The 24,365-nt window shown below is 41.5% G+C and overlaps 1 protein-coding gene across 4 annotated transcripts in view; it reads right to left on the bottom strand.

Moving 5' to 3' along the window:
* The window catches only part of Arid4a (AT-rich interaction domain 4A), a 67,991-nt gene that overhangs the window by 41,474 nt on the left and 2,152 nt on the right, over positions 1–24,365 (bottom strand). For all 4 annotated transcript variants that reach the window (XM_029484880.2, XM_021179405.3, XM_029484881.2 and 1 more), the window contains 6 exons: positions 22,991–23,101; positions 20,064–20,129; positions 18,659–18,749; positions 6,374–6,453; positions 6,198–6,292; positions 3,593–3,725 (listed from right to left, as the gene is read on the bottom strand). In XM_029484880.2, coding sequence (XP_029340740.1) covers positions 3,593–3,725; positions 6,198–6,292; positions 6,374–6,453; positions 18,659–18,749; positions 20,064–20,129; positions 22,991–23,101 — 576 coding nt within the window. The remainder of the gene's footprint in view (positions 1–3,592; positions 3,726–6,197; positions 6,293–6,373; positions 6,454–18,658; positions 18,750–20,063; positions 20,130–22,990; positions 23,102–24,365) is intronic.

Genomic DNA, 24,365 nt, shown 5'->3' with positions numbered 1-24,365 from the left:
CCAGAGGCGTCAGACCTGTGGGTGCCCTACACTCTGGTCCTCTGCAGGTCACTGTGCTCTGAGGTCACTGAAGCAGCACTCCAGTCCTTCATCTAAGACACACACCTCAGTACGCATCTGCTTTAAAATCTGGCGGTTAGAAACCACCTAAGATCTTTTTTAACAGGGCATGAACAATTTTCAATTTGTCATTGAAAAGAAAACTTTTAATCTAGCCTTTGAAAGTAAAAAATGCCTCAGCAGTGTGCTTAGTGAGTAATTTTTGAGTACTGTAGTCGTGGTTTGTATTTTAAAAACTCAAGCTGGGTAGCCCACTCCTGAAGTTGCTGAGACAGGCTTACTCATGATACTCTTAATCCTTAACAAACCCAGAGTCCCGGACACTGTAGGCAAAAGTGTGTCTCAAACACTCACTTACACTCTGGCTCCCAACTCCATTCAGTTTATTATTATAACAATATAGACTTTATAACTATCATGTTCAATACCACAGAGCCAGATTTTTATTTTTATTTTTATTTTATTTTATTTATTTATTTACTAAGACAAGGTTTCACTATGTAAACCTGGTTGGCCTCAAACTCAGAGGCCTGCTGGCCTCTGTTTCCAAAGATTCAAGTTGTTCGACACCACACTGCACTGGGTTTTTAAATACTCTTCTTGATTACGGTTTGGTTTTTGGCAGGTGTCATCTGCCCAGAACCTGGTAGGTAACGGAGGATGACTCTGAACTTACACTACTCTCGTAAGTGTTAAGATCACAGACATGGCCACACTTTGGCTTCAGAGACAAATACAGGTCTTGTGAGAACTAGGTGCTAATAACCGTCAGACTAGTAGTCTCTGTGCTTCACCTCAGGAGTCAACAGAGGGGCAGATCTAAGACATACAAGCAAGAACACAACAGGGGGATGACCCATTTGTACACCAAGCACAGGACAGTGCAGGAAAATTAGCCCTAGTCAGCTAGAAGAGGTGTGGTAGTCAAGTCCTGAGGTATTAATAAATGTAAGTCCAAGTCTCATCACGTCACCTGGGAGCTACTCTAATGGCCTCCATATTGATTTCTGTAAACAGTCTTATGAATATTCCCAAACATGCAGCACAAGTACCATTCCTTTTCAGAACTACCTGCAGAATTATTCCTAAGTTTTAGGTGACCCTGGGAAGGCCCTTCTGCTTCAAGGGCCAATGATATTTGCAGTTGCATCCTATTCTCCCCCTCCTATCTCTCACCATTAGTCAAAGAGGATTTTTGTGAGACAAATACACCTAAGCAGTCTCCGTCCTCTCATAAAACATCCTCTAGTGACCATCTGTTCTTTCTTCTGTGCATATAAAAACTGCCATTTCTACAACGTTAAGCATCTAAGGGTATCCTTTCTTTCTATTACTTCCTTATTTTAGTTTATGTACCAGTACTAAAAATTACTACAACTTTTTTGGGGGGACGGGGGTTTCCGAGTCAGGTTTTCTCTGTGTAGCCCTGGCTATCCTGGGACTTACTCTGTAGTCCAGGCTGGCCTCAAACTCAGAAATCTGCCTCTGCCTCCTGAGCACTGGGATCAAAGGCGTGCGCTGCTACACTGGGCTTAAAGAATGAGTCTATAACTTCCAATATAGTCTGCTTTATATGTAGAGCACATGTTCTTGGGAGTCACAATGAGAAGCCCCACGCTTGCCTGTCTTCTAAGGAATTTACAGTCAAGGCAAAGCAAGCTCACTCTTGTCCTCAGGTAACACTCATTAACTCAGGGTGGAGTAAAGGTGCACACATTGAAGAAGTTAGCTTAGGCGTAGGAAGGAAAGTAACTAGGTGCAAGAGTGCCTGCCTAGCACGCCTGGGCCAATGGTGGCTGGGAGGTGAAGTTCAAGGTCATCCTAGGCTGACTTGCAAATTGAAGGCCAGCCTGAAATATGTAAAACCCTGCCTCAAAAAAGCTGGGGCTTGGACTGGATACATGGCTCAGTATTTAAGAGCACTGACAGCTCTTCCAAAGGTCCCGAGTTCAAATTCCAGCAATCACATGATGGCTTACAACCATCTGTAATGGGATCTGATGCCCTCTTCTGGTGTGTCTGAAGACAGTTACATATAAATAATAAATAAAACTTAAAAAAATAAAAATAAAAAAAGCTGGGGCTGGAAAGATGGCTCAGTGGTTAAGAGCACTGACTGTTCTTCCAGAGGTCCTGAGTTCAATCCGCAGCAACCACATGGTGGCTCATAACCATTTGTAATGGGATCCGATGCCCTCTTCTGGCACACAGGCATTCATGCAGATAGAGCACTCAGATGCTTTAAAAATAAAAAAATAAAATAAGAAAGTGGAAGGGAGCTTAGGGTGAAGGAGTCTTAGATATTCATTAAAAGAATCTGAAGCTGGGCAGTGGTGGCACACGCCTGTAATCCCAGCACTTGGGAGGCAGAGGCAGAAAGATTTCTGAGTTCGAGGCCAGCCTGGTTTACAGAGTGAGTTCCAGGACAGCCAGGGCTACACAGAGAAACCCTGTCTCGAAAAACCAAAAAAAAAAAAAAAAAAAAAAAAAAGTGAAATTAGTTGATGAGGCAGACTCAGTAAAACTAGATTAATTAACTGAAAGATCAAGGTTTTGTATATGGCATGTGTGTGTGATGCATGCACACAGATGTGTGGGTGCATATGAACACATTGATGCACGTGCTCATGCACACAGGGATGCAAAACAAGGGAACAGATGTCTTCTGTCACTCTCCAGACACTGCACTGCCCTGAGACAAGGTCTCTCTCTTAACTGAAGCTTGCTTCTTTGGCTAGGCTGGCTGGACAGCGTGTTTTTGAATCTGTTGTCTGGGCACTCAACCCCAGGCCATGCCTGGCTCCTTACATAGGCACCAGAGACCCCGAGCTCTCCAGCTTGCAGGGCAAGTGCTCTTACCAGTGTGCTTCGTTCCCTGCCCCACCCCCAGTGTCTTGTTTTGTTATTGAGACCAAGTTAGTCTCCACCTCCTGGGCTGAAACACACTTCCTGTTTTGAACTCTGGAGAAGCTGAGACTACAGCCCTGAAGCACCACATCTGACTACGTTGTTGGGATTACTGTGAGATAAATCGATTAGTTTTAAATGGTCCTACCTAAAACCTTAGTTCTAGATCATTAGTCTGAATGTAATAAAGAAAGAATTAAGAAGCCAGATGTGGTGGCTCACACCTTGGTCCTACAACTGAAGAGACGGAAGCAGGAAGATTGTTATGACTCTGAGGCCAGCCTGGGCCACACAGTAAGGTCCTGGCCAGCCTGGACTACCGAGTGGAACAAAGAAAACAGCCATAAAAGGTATCGAGGACTTGACCCACAGGACCTGAAGCGGTGAGGCGGTAAACAGGGCAGAATGAAGAACACATCTGAGGGGAAAACCTCAAAGATGTCAACAAACAGATAACAGAAGGAAAGCCAAAGAAAGACAATGGCCATGTGAGTAGGCCTGTCTTAATATTAAACTACAATTACATCTTTGTTAGATTTATAATACTTCCAAAATATTTTACATACATTTTTAAAAGTCCATTTCGACAACTAATACAGCTGACTAATTTTGCAATGAAACTTACCAAAGCAGGGTACCATCCAGTGCTCTCTGCTGTGGAGGCCACACTTACAACTTTTCCTAATAATTCATCATTGAGACGCCTCTTATCTTCATCTTCCTCTTCGCTGCTTTCTTCTTCCTTTTCGTCTTCAGTGCTAAGAGTCAGGAGAACCTGGTCATTATCCGAATGTCCATATCCTAGTGTCCCAGACCTAGGCATGTCAGAGTGCTGTGACTTCAGCATGTTCCACTGGCCCCTATGGCGGCCTCTCCATTCTTACTGGGGCTGAGGAGATGGACAGTCTCCTGCCTCACACCAGTAATTGAACCACCTAAGTAAGCAATACTTGAGTTTACTTCACTGGTCAGTGAATACCTGAGCTTCAGTTCCTCTGCCAGGACAGAGAAGCCTAACTTCTCTGTATCACCACATGCACTTTTAGAAACACATTACCTGTCTGGTTTTTAATGCCAGGGGGCAAATAATGCAAGTTTAATTTTCTAGTAGGGTATGAAAATAGCCCCAAAAAAGTATATGTGGGTTTATTCAGATATCTTCTCTGGGGTAATCATTTACTTCTAAGTGTCCATAACAAGCATTAATTATGAGTCTATACTTTTTAAATAAAAATGAGAATGTACTCTTTTAAAATCATGGTAAATAGTAATCTGACATGCTCTTGAAGCATCCTGAATATGTTGATATCTGCCATTCACTGCACTATGCAGGGCTGTTAACTACTAATGATCTGAGGCACTTGGTCCTTTTCCTGTCACAGACCTGTTGCCTAGGAACTACCACATGACTCTTTACTTTCCACACTGATGACATTTCCTTATCTTTAGTTCTAACACCTACAATTGCTTATTTGAGTGTCCTGCACTGAAATATCAGCTTACTCAACTTATTGAAAGTTATAATTATTAAAGACTATAATACTATGTTATGAGTACAAATACCATTACTGACTTATTAAATTAATGTGCTAAGCACTTGCTACACACTGGAAAACACACACAGCACTAGTCCAAACTGCCAAGACACTATCAATCCCATTGTCCTGAGTTATAAACTAGTAATAGGATCCTGTAGAATGTGTGTGTGAGTGTGTGTGTGTGTGTGTGTCTGTTTCTGTACGTACAAGTGCCAAAGCACATACATACAGGTCAAGGGACAACTTGCATGACCTGGTTCTCTTCTTTTACCATGGGAGATTCAGGAATCAAATGCAAATAGCCCGGCTTGGCAACAAGTGCTGTTACCAGCAAACTGCCTAGCTGGCCCAGGAAGACTTTATTATAGCTATGACAACCAAATGTAAGTAAGAAATGAGGCTGGAGGGAAAAGTTACAAAGTCATCGTTTTGCTGTAACAGTGCTGATATACAAGAGGAGCCCCAGTGAGTAATTAAACAAGGAGGAAGGACAGCTTGAGAGGGAGAGAGGGGAGAAGGGAAGGGGACTTGGAGAACTCTATGCCCAGGAACTAGGCAGGCAGAGCACTAACCACTCACCACAGGGATGCCAGCAATGACGGGGCAAACAGATGGTGTGTATCTACTGGTGTCCTTACACTGAGAAGAACACACACCACTTGCTATCTACACTGAATAACCTTAATTTATAAATGAAAAACCCCTGAAAAACATCTGCATCCACTTGTACTCTTAAATGTCCGTAACACCAAAAGCTAACAATTGTTTTTGGAACTCATGAACCACAATCAGAGAAATGCAGCGGCATGCACATGACCTTGCTTAGGATCCTGAAAAGATGCTCTGAAGTCACCTAGGACAACAGCTGGGCCTGAAATGCTGAGAGTGTGAAGTAACAAGATGCCACAAAGTAAGCTGTGAGGCAGTAGACCAGGCCTGGCCCAGGACTGTGGACCACGAGGCAAAATGGTCAGGGGTTTGCCTGTGGGTTCCATAGTTTACATATGTGAAACTCAATGTTCTAATTATGATATCAGTATTTTATATAAGAGCCAAGAATTGTGATGTTTTCTTCCACAGGGCTCAGTAAAATTATGAAACTGAAAACTAATTATGTATATACAAAAAGATGGAAAGATAAGGCAAATAGGGCAGAAATATTAACACTGTTGAATCTAGGCAAAAGACATATGGAAACTGTTTGTATTGTTATTTTTAAATTCAAAATTATTTGTAAATCAGGCAGTGGTCTCACACACCTTTAATCCCAGCACTCATGAGGTAGAGGTGGGCAAATCTCTGAGCTCAAGGCTAGCCTGGTCTACAGAGTGAGTTCTACTAGGGCTACAGAGAGAAACCCTGTCTCAGAAACAACAACAACAACAACAAAATTTGTTTTTAAAATAAAAGATTAAAAAAAACTACAAGTAATTACTTAATAAAGGAAAACCTTACCAATTAAAGATTTTTGTCAAAGCAAATTGAAATAGTATTTTGGGAAGTGGAATTTTCATGATGTCTGTAATGGAGGAGCTAAAAACGAAGTCTGCTGAGGGCAGAATGTGCAGCTTACAATATGCCATGGAAACATTACCCCTCAGGACTCAGGCCATAGCCATCCTAGGAAAGTCACCAGAGGAAGGAAGGCTTTAACAGCACCCATCGAGAGAGTAACCAAGTGTGAGAACTCACATAGGCAGCGAGGACCGCCTCCCTCTGTTGGTCTTCTTTGCAATGACTGGCGTCCCGAAATGCTCTGGGTTTGTTAGAGGAAGCTGATCCAGGGTCTGCAGAAGAGACAATGAACTGAATTCACACTCCACTTTCCCATCATGTGCTGCCCTCCATATCAGTCCCGGCCACCCTACCTCACTCTCAGCAAAATGTCTCTCCCCTTTCAGGCAAAGTGAGGTCCGCCTCAGAGTTCTCTCATCACCGTCATCAAACACTGCAAAAAGCAAAAGATGTCTGAGACTCTACGCACATCAATTTAAAAAAAACAAAAAAACAAATCAACAATGTAAACAGTGTTATTACTATTTCGGAACTTGTGGTAGTTTGAATGGGTATGATCCCTGTTGACTCATGTGTTTGAAAGCTTGGCTCACAGGGCATGGCACTATTAGGAGGTTTGGTTTGGCTGGAGTAGGTGTGGCCTTGTTAGAGGAAGTGTGTCTCTATGGAGGCGGGGCTTTGGGGTCTTAAATGCTCAAGCTACACCCAGTATAAAACACATCCTGCTTCCTGGTACCAGGAATGAAATATTACTGTGATAGGCCCAACCATGCTTTAGTCTGGAGTAACATGGATTTTGGGACTTTGGATTTGGATAGCAGCGGAATGCTTTAAGTGGGGCTTACTGGGTCATCCCAGTAGGAAGCGGAAGACAACGGTGCTTAGGGTGATTTGAACTTTGGGGTGCTAGCTCAAATTTTTTCAGAGGAAAGGAATTTTAGCATGTTGCCTAGAGATCATTCTTGTGCTATTTTAGTGAAGAATGTGGCTGCTTTTTACTCTTGTCCAAATAGTCTGCCTGAGGCGAAGGTAGGATTTAGCTTAATTACATTGGCAAAGGGAGTCTCAAAACAGCCTAACACATTCTCTGTCCTGTGGTTCACTCTTATGAAGAGCATTTTGGTTGAAGGTAGAAAGCTGAGAAAGGAAAACTATAAAAAAGTATGCTTCAAGGGCTAAAGGGGCACCAGGAAGAAGAGTGGAGCTAATCCTGTGTTCAAGGAGATAAACAGATTAAAGATATTAAATGCAATTAAGAGAGTGGTGACCTCAGGACAAGATCCCACCCAGACAGAATTGTATCTTGTGAAAAGGAATTAAAGAAAAGCTTGTGGTGGTAAACACCTTTTATCCCAGCACTCAGGAAACAGGCATGCAGATCTCCCAGTTCAAAGTCAGCATTGTCTACAGAGCAAGGTTCAGAACAGCCAAGCTTAGGCAGTCAAGGAAACCAAGGAAAACAGAAAGCTGGTGAAGATGTAGTTGAACAAGAGGACCATGTTCTAGCCCCAGCAAGCAACAGAACTTGCCAACTTCGGCCACTTCATTCTACGTTTAGATCAAGGACAGGATTTCCCTTTGAGACTGAGGAAAGGCACTAACTGAGGCCGTGAATCTCCGGGAGGGAGGGATGTCCCTGAATGGACAGCCAGAAAGACCACTGTGTGAGGCAGCCAAGGTTGTACCTTTTGATGGCAGCCTGACTTGGTAATGTGTAAGAGTCAAAAAATCCAAGTAAGTTATAATTTATCCCTAATTTTCAAAACCCTAACTACAGTATTTGATGATTTTAATGTTAAAATTTTCAGAATATATCGGTTCTACCACCTGTCACTTACAGTTTATTAAAAAGTAAATATTCTCAGATGACAGTTGTCCAGAATTATGCAACAATAAAATACAAAGATAAAATCCTTACTTCAAATAGTGAATGCATATTCATTCAAAAGTATATATGCATTTTACCAACAACCATATTCACAGGAAAGACACATACACTACAATGGTTACCACTAGTGATGGTGGATCCAACCCATCCATCATCCTAGCAAATGGGACACTGAGGCAGGAGGCTGAACAACATGATGCAGTCTCAAAATAAATCAATTTAAATATGAATAAATATTACATATAAAATAAAAATGAATAAAATGCCAGAACAAAATAAAAAGCATGGGTCTTGAAAATGGCTGAGGTGGTAAAAGACACTTGCCGAGAAAGCTTGACAACCTAGCAGTGACACCCAGGCCCCACAGTATTACTCTGAGGTATTACTTACCATGTCACATAAATGGCCACCTAATCCTTTTTCTAAGGAGTACACAATGTGTGTGGTCTCAACCTGTGATCCTAGTCCTATAACTGCTTTGCAAAATATATAAATACTCAGGATGATGAGATGCAAGGCTCACCAGAAGATTCAGGGCAGCCTGAGCTACATAGTGAAATTCTCATATCAAATAAACACGCATACACACATATACATGCACACCCTACCCACCCCCATCCTTCCATACTAAGCAGAATGAATTGGTATAACATCTGAGAATTAAAATCCTGACTTTTATTCAGGTGTGATAGCGCATGCCTTTGATCCTAGTACTTGGGAGGCACAGACAGGTAGATCTGAGTCAGGGGCCAGCCTGATCTATTATATAGTGAGTTCCAGGACAGTCAAGGCTACATAGAAAAACCTTGTATTGAAAAGCCAAAAATAAATAAGAAAATAAAACCCTGACTTTTTTACCCTCTTTTGGATTTTTGAGACACCGTCTTTCTACATAGCCCTGGCTGTCCTGGAACTTGCTATGTGGACCAGGGGGCGGGGGTACTCAGCCTCATAAAGATCCACCTGCCTCTGCTTCCTGAAAGCAGAGTCCTCGATTTAAAAGCATGAGCCACAGCACCCGGCCTCTGGCATTGTTTTTTGATGGGTGCTGCTAGCAAGTATTGTGCCTTCAAATCACACACTTGCTCTTAACAAACAAGACTGAAGAAGTTTCTGCAAAAAGCAATCTTACATGCTCAGTATCTACCTATTTCAATCAGTTCTTCCTCTGAGATGAAATATATTCTCAGTGAAAATATTTTACATGCAGAGGACAACTTAAGAAAATAAAAAGCTCCTGACATACGTTCAAAGGAAAGCAGCCATGCTGGGTCCTGTCTATGACACAGAAATGAATGGCTGCCTGCAAATTCAATAAGATAAACAATGCCTGCAAACAGCTTGGTGGCCTGGATCTGTGATCCCAGTGCTCAGGAGGCTGAAGCAGGGAAATCATGAGTTCTGAGCCATCCAGGTGGTGATATGAGGAGGGCAGAGATAAGGGAGGCAGGATAACAACCCCCCTATGACATCCCTAGGATTATATCACCAATCTGAGCATTATTGCCCACACTATGTATGACAAAATTACAATATAGAGCTTGCCCCTATTGCCCCTAGCTCAGTGGTAGAAGGCTTCTGTGGTGGTACAAGTCCCTGAGTTCGATCCCCACTGTGTGTTGTGTGAGGGGGTATGAGTGAAGGTGATGTATGCTGCATTATCAAGCACAGCAAATGAATAACTATTCTTTTAAAAATCCCAATCCCTGACCTCACAAACCAAACTTAACACAATTCTTCATGTATTTGTGTCATTATGCAAGATATCTCAAAGAATAAAATCAAGCCAGTCATGATGGTGCGAACCGCCATACACATCATCCCAGCACTCAGGAGGCAGAGCCAAGCCCATTTCCATGCAGTTAAAGCCAGCTTGGTCTACTTAAGACATTTCAGGATAACCAGAGTTATACAGTGAAGCCCTGCCTTAAAACACACACACACACACACACACACGCACACACACATGCACACAGAGTTACAATGGACATTTGAATGGAAGTATGAGGAGAAAAGGTAAAAAATCTAATACCAATAGGGAGCTGGGGAGAAAACTCAGCAGTTAAGCTCACTGGATGCTTTTACAGTGGGCCCAGGTTCAGTTCCAAAAACCCACATGCTGGCTCCCAACCATCTGTAGCCTCAGGTCCAGGGCACTCACCACCTTCTGACCACTGTGAGCACCAGGCATGTGCATGGTGCACATAAATACATGTGGACAAGACACTTATACACATAAATCAACCTAAAAAAACTAAGACCAATTGGCACTATCAAACTTATATAAGAAAATATTCTCCATAGTGTTTTATCATTTATCAGTGGAAACCCTAGAATGTTCTGATGAAGAAACTTCAATAACATTATCCTTAATTCTTGATAGATAAATAATCACTTTGATATAAAGTTGTACTTTTGATGAGAAAAACTCATTTTGTTTCAACACCCATTATTATGGGTTGAAAATACTGCAAAAAAAAACCAACAACAAAGGGATTTCTTGTTGTCTTTTTAAAAATCTTTTATGTTTGTTTGTTTGTTTGATGTTTTGTCTGCATGTATGTCTAGGCACCATAGTTATGCATGGTGCCCATGGGAGCCAGAGGAGGGCATCAGACCCCCTGGGACTGGGCTCATAAACAGTTGTAAGCTACCATATGGGTGCTGGGACTCAAAGCCCTGTCTTCAGGAAGAGTAGCCAGTGCTTTAACCACTGAGGCATCTCTCCAGCCCCAAAAAGGATTTCTTAAAAGGAACTGTGGTGCAAACAGCTACCTTGTCATCTTACACAGGAATCTTCTATGAACAAAGAGAAACAGGCTAAGAATCTAACTCAGCCCTCACAAGGCAGAGGCAGGCTGAGCTTCGTGAGTATAAGACCAGTCTGGTCTACACAGTAAGTTCTAGGCCAGCCAGGGCTATATAATGAGGAAATCTTAAAAGAGATTTTTAACCCACACTATACAGATGCATACATTTGGGTACTTAACACGCTTGTTAGTAAATGTTACCATTTTCCCGAAGCCACAGAGAGCGCAAGATCATAACGGACTTACTAACCCTGACATCTCTGTCATCAAAGATAGCTCTGGCCATCAGTGATGTGAAAGTCAGGTGTGGGGGAATCCCAGCATGTGGGAAGCCGAGGCAGGAGACTGCCCTGACTTCCAGGCCAGCATGGGCTACACAGGAAGAATGTCTCAAAACAAGTGGAGTCAGCTGGCCTTTCTCAGGAACTTCTCAGATTTCCAGCATATCGTGTGAGACTACAAAGATTTAATCAGGTGGGGGTAAACATGGCAAGATGTAGAGATGTTTGTATAGATAATTCATTGGACATTTCAGCACAGCCCAAAATGATTACATCTGATATTATACAGAAACAAAAGCGTATTTACAGAAAAACAGCAAAGCTAAGACCCAAGGCAACAGTAATCATTCTAATTAGACAAATGCAAACAAATATGTACACCCTAACCGCACTCCTCTAGAATGCAAGGAAACAGACAATCCAGGGGAATGTAATGTAACATAATATAATATGCTGCTAAGTATAGACGATCTGTCTACCTGTTATCCTAAAACTGATTGACACCATGGGATAATAAATGCCTAAAGTAAGGCAACCATCCAAAGATATTTTACTCGACTGTCACTTACTAAACTTCAACCACATGCTAGCCCCACAAAACAGCATCTGCATGGTAGAAATCACAGTTTTCTTTTTATAGATAAATATAGAAGCAGGTTAATGACCTCCAAGATAATTAAAAGGATCAATGACAGTAGGTCTGAGGAGTAAGTATAAAATGAGTGTGCACCACCCTAGGTAACAAGCCTACTGTACACTAGGCTATTGTTCCCAGGCTTGCTACAAGGAAGAGGAAGTAAAAAATTCAAAAAACTAAAATTATCAGTATATACATATATATGTGTATATATACATATACATATATATACATACACACAGCAATTATGATGGAACAAAATATTTCATATAACGAAGTAAAAACTTTAAATATGCATATTTTAGGTATAATGAATTGTCCTTTAAGCATCATTTACTTTGCCAGGTGGTGGTGGTGCACGTCTTTAATCCCAGCACATGGGAGGCAGAGGCAAGTGGATATCTGTAGACCAAGGGCAGCCTGGTCTACAGAAAAAATTCCAGGACAACCAGGGCTACACAGAGAAACCCTGACTCAAACAAATAAATCATTTACTTTTACTTACTTAGCTGACAAAACAAAATATAGAAGTTTATGGCATTTTACATGATGTTCGTAATACATGTGTATAAGCTAACATCCTTGCACATGTAATCCCTCACATTTTTTTTGTGGTGAAAATATTTAAAGTCTATCTCAGTGCACTATTAGTAACTGGCCAAGATGCTTTCCCGGTGCTAGTGCCGTAAGTGCTAGGATACAGGCACTAACCACATCCCATTCACTTACTCCTCCTGACTGAAATCTCCCTCAGTCCTCAGCCCTGCCTTCCCCAGTTTCCTTCATCCCACCGTCTGTGAGTTGGACCTTTGTGAACTCTAAGTACAAATGACAGGGTATAGTATTTGATTTTCTATGTCAAGCTTGTATCTTTGAACACGACATTCATCTATGCAGCTGCAAGTGGAAGAATTTCCAGTCTCCCTGAGCCCAAGCATATCCCATGGCAGCAGACTACAGTCTACCTAGTCACCCCTGATGGAGGCTTAGGGGAATTCCATACCACCATGCATACAAAGAAAGTCATAGTGAACACAGAAATACACAAAGTTCTCTGAAGCCTGTTCTCATATTTCTCTAGACATAAATCCAGAAGTGCCATTGCTGGATGTGTATACGGTCTGTCTATTTTGTATCAAGTGTCGATAGTAGCCCATGCCTAATAATCCCAAGCACTCAGAAGGCTGAGGCAGGATTGTGAGTTTGATCACGCCTGGGTTACCACAGAGAGACCCTGTCTGGAAAAACAACAAAAGTTCACTTTTTAGTTTCATGAGGAGCCTCCACACTGCTCTCCGTATTGGTTTCCCTACTTTGTATGTACTCTTACCAACAGCAAGCAAAGGTCCCCTCCGCCCTACATTCTTATGCAGACATCTTGTGTTTGTGGTAACAGCTAATCTGACAAGTATGAGATGATACCTCAGGACGGTTTTAACTTCCTTCATGATCAATGCAGTCACACATCAATCAGCCATGGAGCCTGTCTGGAGTGAGGTGTGGCTAGGTGATTTTATCACTGTGAGATCATCACAATCCTAGATGGTACAGCTCAGCACACACCTAGGTGATACTGCTTATGTCACCGCCCTTAGGCTATATGCCAAGCATCCTACTGTCCTGAAAGTGTATGTCTCAATAACATGATTATTAAGTATCCAACATTTAAGCACAGAGCAGGAACAGCAAACACACAGTACAAAGGATGAAATGGGAGGCTGGAGAGATGGCTTAGTGGTTAAGAGCACTGGCTGCTCTTCCAGAGGATCTGGGTTTGAGTCCCAGTACCCACACAGGCTCATAACTCCATGAAGTCTTTAACTCCAATCCCAGGGGATCTGACATCCTTTCCTGAACCCCTCACATCAGCCACATGTGGTACACACACATGCAGGTAAAATAACCATATACATAATATTTAAACAGTGACCTATACAGGCTACTTACTGTAGAAGAAACATACAGAACAAAGCTGCTTTAGCTGGGTCAGGCAGCGAAGAGTGACTAGGAAGGGCTGGGGTCTCAGACGAACAATAAACAAGTCACAGACCAGGAGCTGGAGTGATGGCTCAGCAGGTAAGAGCACTGGCTACTCTTGTAGCAGGCCCAGAGGTTCAGGTCCCAACATCCACGGGGTGGCTCACAATCAGCTATAACTCCAATTTCCAGGGGATCTAATACTCTTTCCTGGTCTCTATGGGCACCTGTATGCATATGATGCACAGAAATTCACAAACACACACAGTCACATAGAAATTAAAAATAATTTAAAAAGTGCTTTCAGTCATTAATCAAAATGTCATTACTTAGAGCAGTGGTTCTCAGCCTTTCTAATGCTGTGACCCTTTAATACAGTTCCTCGTGTTATGGTGACCCCAATAAGAAAATTATTTTTGTTGCTATTTCCTAACTGTAATTTTGCTACTGTTATGAGTTGTAATATAAGTATCTGTTTTGCCGTGGTCTTTGGGGGTCACGACCCACAGGATGGGAACTGCTGATTTAAAGCAAGCTTGCATTGGCTGTGCTTTCCCTTTGAGGATGTCTACTGAGGTGCTGGCTTCAGCTTTCCGCTACAGTAACAAGTCCACTTCAGCTTCTGACAGAGACCTTACGTCTGATGGAGAAAGAGCAGGCTGATCGATCTTCAGTTTACAGCTGATCCTTTTTCTGTTGTTCTCACGTGCTGTGTGAGATAAAGGTCTGGTTCCATTCTTCACACAATGTCTAGTGTTCTCAAAACAGTTATTGAAGTCGTTACTCATGCTCATGACATATTTCTGAGCTGTCTGCTCTGTGCTATTGGTTCTACAGTATTCTCATCAGACACACTATCTCGATTACTGTTATTCAGTTGAACATGTAGGTAATGAAGGGCAGGCGAGGATGCTTAGGGGTTTAAAGGAACTGTGGGCCAACTTAACATGAGTGGGAATGCTGGGATCAGCATAGGAGGAAAGAACTGAATCCCAAAAGGTGCCCCTTGACTTCCGCACGTGCACTGTGACATGCCCACGTGGCTGAGATGTCCCTTGACTTCCACACATGCAGTGTGACATGCCCACATGGCTGTGGAGCATGTTCTTCAGAACTGTGAACTCCCAGGCCTGATAAAAACGTTCAGCATAGCAGCCAGACACAAAAATCAACACAGACTCATTAGCTTTTCGATCTAGTGATATGAACTTGCTGAGAAAAAGAACTTGAACAATCTCATGATTAAAGCAGCAACACCAAGGCATAAACCTAAGCGAAGAGCTGGAGGAGCTCTACACGGAAAGCTTCGAACCCGGAAGAAAGCCTAGAAATGAAAGAAAGTCTTTGCCAACTATATGCCAGACCGGGAATTAGTAATATCTACAATATATAAAGAACTGCAAAACTCAAACAAAACCAAAACAAACTAAAGCATCCACTCAATAACTGAGCTAATGAACTGAGTGCAATGTTCTGAAAAAAACCTGCAAACTGCCATGAAATCCCTGGGAAAGTACTCACTGTCCTCAGCCATCAGGGAATGTGAATTAAAAGTGGTTTGGGATTCCATTTCCCCTAGTGAGAGGCTGTCATCAAAAACAAATTGTCACAAATTCTGGTAAGCACACAGAGGAAGAAGAACCTTTAGAACGGGGCATGAAGGAGGAGAGAGCGCACCAGCTCAGCTGCTAGGGAAGTTCGCGCCGAGGTTCCAACTCAAAGAGAACTACTCCGTGACCTCCTGGATCATGCTTGGACCTTAAGCCAACATACCAGACACACGCTTGGCACGTCCATCTTCACTGCAGAGTATTCATTACAGTGAGGAAATCAGACAGCCTAGATGTACAAAACTGTGGCGCACAGATGCCAGAATTTCACACAGTCATGAAGAAAACTGAAATCATGACACGCATGGTAAATAGGTGGAGCTCACAGTCATTACGTAAAGGGAAATAAACCACATTCAGAAAGACAAGTGCTATGTATTCATGAGACCTAGACTCCAACTGTGTGTGTGTGTGTGCGTGCACGCGAGTATGCACACATGTTTGAAATAAAACTATAAAGAAACTCGTGAGAAGGGAAGCAGGAGCCTAGGGGAAGGCAGACATGCATGACACAAAAGCAGAAGAAAATTATCTGAAGGAAGGAAGTCTCACACTTCAACTTCCCAGGTACTAGGATTATACAAAGGAGCCATCACATCGGGTGAGAAGTATTGTTAACAACCCCTCCAAGGAACAAACAAGCAAATGAAACCCCAAGATTGCTGCGACCAGGGATACTGAGGCACAAGGATCACCGAATTTTCTTATCTACTAAATACTTTTTAGAAATTTAAAGGAAAACTTCAGAAGACAAAACAATTAAGTGTTCTCTCAAACGCTCTCAGATACACACACACACACACACACACACACACGCACAGAGTAACTTTATGACCTGTGAGAGATCACACATCTCATTTTCTCCAACGCTGTCCTTTCCACTTGTGATTATATTCCCCACCCTCTGATCAGCCCTGAATGGTCCACATCCTTGTAAGCCTTTACTTACAGTAAGGTGGTATCTTGAGTGTACTTAAGTGAATAGTGACTTTAAAACCTTAAACACTTACAGAGCAACCTCATTTATGCATTTAAGTGCAAAACCCAATGATTTTCTTTTGGTTGCGTTTTTTATGGTAGAGAGATCACAACCCCAGCCTACAGACGAGCACTCTATCATTGAACTGTAACTGTGCTCCAGTGATTTTTAGTTTTTCTCCCAAATAAGTGTTTCTTTTTGTGTGGTCTGCCTTCCGCCCTTCCTTCTTCCCCCTACCACCCGTCTCTCTTTTTTGGTAATATTTATTCATTAAAGGTATATTTTTATTACTTTTAATTACAAGGCATATGTGCAGGTTACCATGGAGACCACAGGCACTGAAACCCCCTGCAGCTAGAGTTACAGGCAGTTGTGAGCTGCCCAAGCAGACTATTGAGAACCGACCTCTGGCCCTCTGCAAGAACAGTATGTCAGCCCTCCGGCTCTGTGATGTTTAGTGTGTGTGCACATATGCCGCACACATGGAGAAGTGAGAGCATTTTGAGGGTTAGTTCTCTTCTCCCACTCCATTAGTTCTGGTGTTCACCCCAATTCAGTTGCCAGGCTTGTACCCACCATTTTTGTCCACTGAGCCATGTCACTGGCCCATATGGGTTGTTTTCTCTACATGAACTGCGTGCGTCAGAATCATTCAGGATGTTCATACAAAGAAAGCTTGCGTTGGCATCCCTAAGACCTACTGAACTTATCCACCACAGAAGAGCACTGTAAATAATACTCACTAGCAGCTACTTTCTAGAACTGACAAAACGCTATTCGTGTAGAGAACAGACTTAGAATTCAATGATTATTCTAGAACACAAAAACAGAAAATGTGAAGATGCACAGGTATGCTTCTGCAGAGCACAGGTATGCTTCTGCAGAGCACAGGTAAAGAAAGCATCATACAGGTTCTGAATGTAGCCTCGAGTGAGTGGTGCAGAGGACATACCACCAGTATTTGAATATTCCCATAATCTCACATAACTCTGTAGCTACCAAGCCTTTAATATAGCATACTTCTATCAAATTAATCTCAGTTATTATTATTATTAATTGCAGGGTTTTTTTTGTTTGTTTTATTTTGTTTTTTTTTGGTTTTTTGTTTTTTGAGACAGGGTTCCTCTGTATAGCCCTGGCTGTCCTGGAATTCACTCTGTAGACCAGGCTGGCCTCGAACTCAGAAATCCGCCTGCCTCTGCCTCCCAAGTGCTGGGATTAAAGGTGTGCACCACCACGCCCGGCTTTAATTGCAGTTTTTAAGGCCTTAAAAACTATCAATAATAGTTTATCAATTTAGCTCAATGAAAAACATACAGCTGAGACTAACAGAACCACAGGAACCACGGCTTCCAGGAAGCCAAAGAAGTCAAAGTTCTGAAAACAGCCCTTGGAAAGCGTGAGTTAGATAGAGTAGCGGGCAGTGGTGGTGCACGGCGTTAATCCCAGCACTCGGGAGGCAGAGGCAGGCGGATTTCTGAGTTCAAGGCCAGCCTGGTCTACAGAGTGAGTTCCAGGACAGCCAGGGCTACACAGAGAAACCCTGCCTCGGAAAACCAACAACCCCCCCTCTCCTCTCTCAGTATATAGAACCTCAGCACTTCTGTGCGACGCTGAAGGCTTAATTTGCATATACTGTGACACTTGCTCCTTCTCTCGGGTTTTAGTTTTGTTTTGAGATGGGAGTCTCATGTACCCCGGGGGTTAGCTTCAAATTCAGTATACAGTCAAGGACGGTCTCCAACTACAGATTTTCTTGCTTTTTGCCTCTGTGTTCTAGGATCACAGGAATGGACCATTATACTCACGCTTGGCCTGAAACTCATTATGTAGACCAGGCTGGCTTTCAACTCAGCAAGATTCACCTGCCTTTGCCTCTGAATCCTGGGAATAAAGGTATTTGCCACCACTCTTGACCAGCGTAAATTTATACATAGAATCAGAATGAATTCATATTAACACTATATGCATCCTTCTTGAAAGGTCCTGACAAGAGAATCCACTACACAGATGACCAAACATGAAGCTACAAGTACGTAGGCTGGAATCTACTTGGCAGAACGTGTCCCATCTTCACATTCTGCTGTAACAACTACATGATCCTTAGTGCAACAAGGATAATGCCTGTGCGACCCTTACTGCAGTTACAGAAATAATAGGAGACTGCCTTATGAAAAAAAAGTTACTTTCCTGAAGACAAGACGTCCAAGCACAGTGCAACAGAAGTACTCTTAGATAAAGAGAAAAACTTGCAAGCCATCTAACTGATACCTGCTTTGGCTCCCAGCTGAATGCCACCACAGCTTTAGCTAGCTATAGCCAGGAAGGTCACAGGCTAGAATGCCTGTCCCTGCCAATGCACACAACATCACTGTATTTATAACAAATTTATAACAAATTTATAACAAATGTATTTATAACATATGGCCAAAGCCATATGTCAAGTTACTACTTACCCACAGTATACCAACTAGCGTCTGTCAATTTGCTGATAATGGCTTCCTGGATAGATCCATCAGATGTCCTTGTTTCTACAATAGCTCCAACCTAAAACATAAAAGCCAGCTTTTCTTACAAGATTTAAAAGTACAGACCAAACACCTTCCACCAACTATGTGATCCAAGTAGGAAATTTTTAATAAATACACAAGCTGGAATAAGGCAGAATTATCAGTTAGGATGCTTCAGTCTTCATTGTGTAATTGGAGCCCAAAGTTCTCTGGCATAATTAAGGGAACTGTTACTTGTATTTTACAAATTAAAGAGAATTTGCATAGTCTAGGATTCAAGTCTGACTAAATATCTTACTTCAGAGTTTGTTCCCCACATTGCACTACCTCCAATAAGCTAAAATGAAACCATAATACAACGAAAATTCTTGGTTTTCTTTCATCAAAACACTGAGTACAGGATTCAACACTTGGATTTAAGGGACCTTTCAGATAAACGTTCAGCTGGAGAGAGGAACAGACCAGTTAAACTTCTTTCAGCTTCCAAGCCTTTGTATATCAGATATTAACCAAAGTGGTATTTCGACAAAACAAAGACTTACCGCATAAATAGAAATGAATAGAAAATATAATATTGCTATTCGTCAAATTGAATAATGAAACAAATATAGTTTGATAAATCAGAAGAACAGAAAAGTTATGGTAGTTGACATGTCACAGGCATCATCTTAAATATTGCAACAATGTAAAAAAAAAAACAGTAATATAGTCAAACTGGGCAAGGCAGCATTGCCCCACAGATAGATTTTTGTGAATTCAAGTCTAGCCTGTCCTATATAGTAAGCACCAGGCTAAACAGGGCTACATGGTAAGACTCTGTCTCAAAACAAACAAACAAGTAAGCATGCTTAATATATATGTATATGTATGCACATATTCAGTCCCTAAACTCAAAACAAAAGACAAGAGAAAGCATGACACTCCTCTGTCAGCCAAGCACAGCGGTAACCTGCAATCCCAGCACTTGGGAGGCAGAGGTCTGTGCTACAGTGTTAGGACAGCCTAGGCTAAGAGACCACCTAAAACACCAACTCAAACAAAACAAAACAAGAAAAGAATTAAATAAATAACTAATCCAGCTATGATTGATGTTCTTAAAGGATGCAATCATTGTAATATCATGAACTTACACTATTATATATCTGTATTTTGTTTTCTGACTCACATGCCTATAGAAATTCAAGTGTGTGTAAGAGTGGAGCTTGAAAACTGATAGCATTTACCTATGGTTCACTATTTTTGATTCTGAACTAGGCAAAAGTTTCTCTCTCTCTCTCTCTCTCTCTCTCTCTCTCTCTCTCTCTCTCTCTCTCTCTCTCTCTCTCTCTCTTTTTCCCCCCCACATACGTACTCTTAAAGGGCCCTTTACTTGGTCATCTTGCACCAACTGTGTTGTGTTATCCTGCTTCAGAAGTACCTGGAAAACAAAAGGATCTGGAAGTTACTTTTGAAACAATGTATCTATAGTAACCCTGCAGATGCCTCCTTAATACCCCGTGGTTACCTCTGCAGGAACAGTTATTACACTGTCTTGTATTTATGTTTATCCTCTTTCTCATTAACTGGGAGCTCCTTGAGGGCTGGAGCCCTCTTTCATTACTCTCCCCCTTATAGTTAGCAAGTGTCAGAGCATATTACAGCCACTTAATAACTGCTTGCCCAGTGGACAAAGTATACATTTATAATCCAGTGAGAACTATAAAAATGGAAAACTGCTTCTAGTGTATTTTAACAAGTCAGAAAAGGTTTTGACTGTCACAAAATATTTTTTAAAACCTTCACATTTTATTGCCTACTTAAAAACAGAGCTCTTGTGGTCCTTAAGCCCCCTGAGGCTGGCCTGGTGGCATATAACTTTAATCCCAGCATTTAGGATGCAGACAGCCAGGTGGATCTCTGTGAGTTTAAGGTTAGCCTGGTCTACACAGAGTTACAAGACAGCCAAAGCTACATAAAGAAACTTTGTCTCAAGAAAAAAGTCTTATGATACAACTAGAAGCAATTCAGTCACAACAAAGTATCCCTCTGGATGCTCTTGTTCCTTCAGTTCCACCACACATACAGGGAAAAAGCACAGCAGAGTAAGAAATTCTGGGTAATGGGAGTGTATGAGAAGTCCTAAAATGATTATCATATTATTTTAAATAAACAACTAAGAGTCACAATAATATATATATGTATATTTTAAAGGTTAAAACTGTCAATGACTCTCAAATATTCAGCAGTCTACATTTCTAGTTTACAAAGTTAAAAGGCTGTATGAAATGAAGAAGATAAAAATGTCAAATGGCATCCTAACAAGCAAGTGTCACTAGCAGATTCATACTTGGGTCTACTGACTACTTGAGTCACAGTCTCTGAGACCAAGGCCTTCTAAATCTTGATTGTATTGGAAACGTTAGGCTTGTTAAATTAGTCCCAGAGGTTTTCACTCAGAATCTTTGCGACAGAGTCCCTCTGAGTCTGTTCCCTCTGAGTAAGTTCCTAAGCTGGGCTAATGCTCCTGGTCTGGAAGGCACATCCTGAGCACCAGTACACTAGCTCACTCGTCTGTCATTTCTTCATCCACATTCCAGAGACTCTGTGTGACCCCTAGACATGAAGCCCTCCTGCATGAATCAGGAGTAGAAACAGAAACTCTGAGCTGTCCTCTCCTTTTCACAGTACTTAACTCTGCTAAGAAAACAGATATGGGGCTGGAGAGATGGCTCAGAGGTTAAGAGCACTGGCTCTTAATCCAGAGATCCTGAGTTCAATTCCCAGCAACCACATGGTGGCTCACAACTATCTATAATGAGATCTGACACCCTCTTCTGGCCTGCAGGTGTATACATGCAGGAGACTGCTGCATATATAATAAACAAATCTTAAATAGATAAATGAAATCAAATATGTAGCTGAATAGGGCATATCACAAACTGTAGAAACATGATTATAATAATACTAGCAATCATACAATGACGAGCACAACACAGTGTGGAAGACTGTAGACAGTGTGTGCAGAGTTGTCAAGGACTTTCACGAGTCATCTTTTATGGCTTTACAATGTTAAGAATAGTTATATACATGAAGATGCTCTTGTACCTACATTAGCAGAGTATGCAGAACAGCAGACAGGGGCTAGCGATGTGGCTCACGAGGCAAAGGGAGTCTGGCATGAACGAAGCTGAATCCTACCATCAATGCTATAAAAACCAGCGTGCTGCCTCAGCCTATGATCCTAGCACTTGGGAATGGAAGCAAGAGGACCAAGTTCAAACTCATTCTCAGACGCTTAGTGGGGCTGAGATTGTACTGGGCTACATGAGACCCCATCTCAAAAAGAGAAAAAAAAAAGATCTATAGGAAAGCAATGTGTAAACAGATTTCTCAAAGGTTGCAGGTCTTTATCAACCCATCCTTTTCTGTATTTCCTAATTCTACTGGAAATGTATTAACTTTAGCTTTCCCTGGTCTTAAAAAATCAGCGTCTTGGCCAACCATAGAGGCTGACGTCTGTAATCCCAACACTCAGGAGGCAAAGGCAGGATGGTCACCAGAAATTGTCTAAAAAAAGTCAGACACGGGCTGGTGAGATGGCTCAGTGGGTAAGAGCACCTGACTGCTCTTCCGAAGGTCCAGAGTTCAAATCCCAGCAACCGCATGGTGGCTCACAACCATCTGTAACGAGATCTGGCGCCCTCTTCTGGAGTGTCTGAAGACAGCTACAGTGTACTTACATATAATAAATAAATAAATCTTAAAAAAAAAAAAAAAGTCAGACACACACACACGCACATGCGCGTGTCAACTCCATGAATCATTTTTAATGTTATCTTGAAAACATAATTTTACTTCTTTGTTCTTCCTAATCACTGAAACTGTCATTATCTGATTAAGAAAGGGAGACACCAAATGATAGCCCCAGTACGCTCCTATAAACAGGAATGATCCAAATAACGCAAGCATCACACCTTGCTAGCCTGAAATGAAGCCCTCTGGAATCATTTCTCAGCTCGAGTTCTTTATTTTTCAGTTCTAAATACATTCTTTCAGTTTAGTATGCAATGATACTTGCCCCAGCACTGATTCAACAGAAAGCTGACAATGTTCAACCTCTCCCTCTGGGCTACCATGGGCTGCAATCTTTTCAATGTACTGAGCCTGCTGCACTGAACAGGAGTGACTCTTGTCCCTACTCTGCCTGCTGTCACTCGAAGTACACCAAATAACCCGCTTTGTGTCCTCAGAGACAGCCAGACAAGCCTGGGCTGTCTTACAAAGCCTTCGCGCATTTACCTTGACTTTCACCAGCCTTTTCACAGTCTTGATCTTTGCCTCACAGAAGGCCCCTCGGTACTTGGCACTGACATCAGTTCCCACTGTCAGGTAGGCAGGCTCATCTGCCGCCTGTGAAGAGAGAACAGAGATGCCAAACATCACTACTGGTCGCCTTTACCCGACCTCTAACAGCACCAAAAGGAACTACATCTAAAGTCACTAGAACATTGAAATTATTTGCTTAACAACAATGATAATTTGCAAAATCCTCCTAAAGCAAACAACTTATTAACACTATTTCATTTTACGTACTCATTTCCTGATGATGTAAAAGTTGTAACTGGAAACTACCAGTAGGAAAAAAAAAAAGGTTTTTTTTTTTTTTTTGAAGTACATGTTTAAAAAAATTCTACAGTTTAATATATAAGAGAGAGAAAGATAAATAAAAAGAAGAAATATATCTATATTGAATGTCTCATAAATTTTATTAGTTTGGGGCCCCCAGGTGATTCTATTTTCTACATTAAAGAGAAATACTGCTACAAAGTTAATATTAACAATACATAATTAAATGCTTAGTGAGACAGATTAGGAAAGTAACATCTTCTTTTGTTTGCTTTGGGTTTTTGGGACAAGGTGCAGGCTGTCTCTGTCTCCTAAATACTGGGATTACAGGCCAGGGCCAGCAAGCCTGGCTAAAGCATTATCTTTTGATACAATGTATCTCTATACACAAGAAACTAAGAAACCTCTTTCCAAAATTGCTTTGGCTGAAGGTTGCATAGGAAAGGTTTAAATCTAAGTTCAACAGATGAAAACTGATAGCTAAAGGCTGCAGCCATTTCTAGTTTACAGCTTTGGTCTCAGTATACTTAAAATAATTTTTATTTAGACCTTAGTAGCTGGGCATGGTAGGAGGTGGAGGCAGAGGCAACAAGATCTCTTTAAATTCTATGCCAGCATATTCTCTATTACATAGAGAAATCATGGAAACAAAACAATTAAAAAAAAGAAAGAAAGAATGAAAGAAAGAAAACACCCACTTACAGGAAATAGTCATGGTCAGAATTATACATTGAAATATGTAAGAAACTTCCATCTATAAATCATTTTAATCTTGAGAGTAACAGACAACTGCTATTTCAGTCTGTGATGTTACCTAATTCAAAAGCTGTATGTATACATGCAACCAATTCAACATTATATGTACAAAGATATCAATGTTAACTTTAAATATTTTAAGTAGGAAACAAATTTTCATTTTCCCAAGTTATATTAAAGGAAGTTGTGTCACTCCAAAATAAAAAAAAAAAATAAGAGGAAGTTTGAGAATTTCAGAAAGTAATACACTTAAACCGAGTCAGGCATGATATAGCATGCTCATCCTGCCAGC

The sequence above is a fragment of the Mus caroli genome, unplaced genomic scaffold (assembly GCF_978045245.1).
Source record: "Mus caroli unplaced genomic scaffold, Mus_caroli_1 scaffold_14, whole genome shotgun sequence".
NCBI lineage: Eukaryota > Metazoa > Chordata > Mammalia > Rodentia > Muridae > Mus > Mus caroli.
This window is presented reverse-complemented; position numbering and strand designations above follow the sequence as displayed.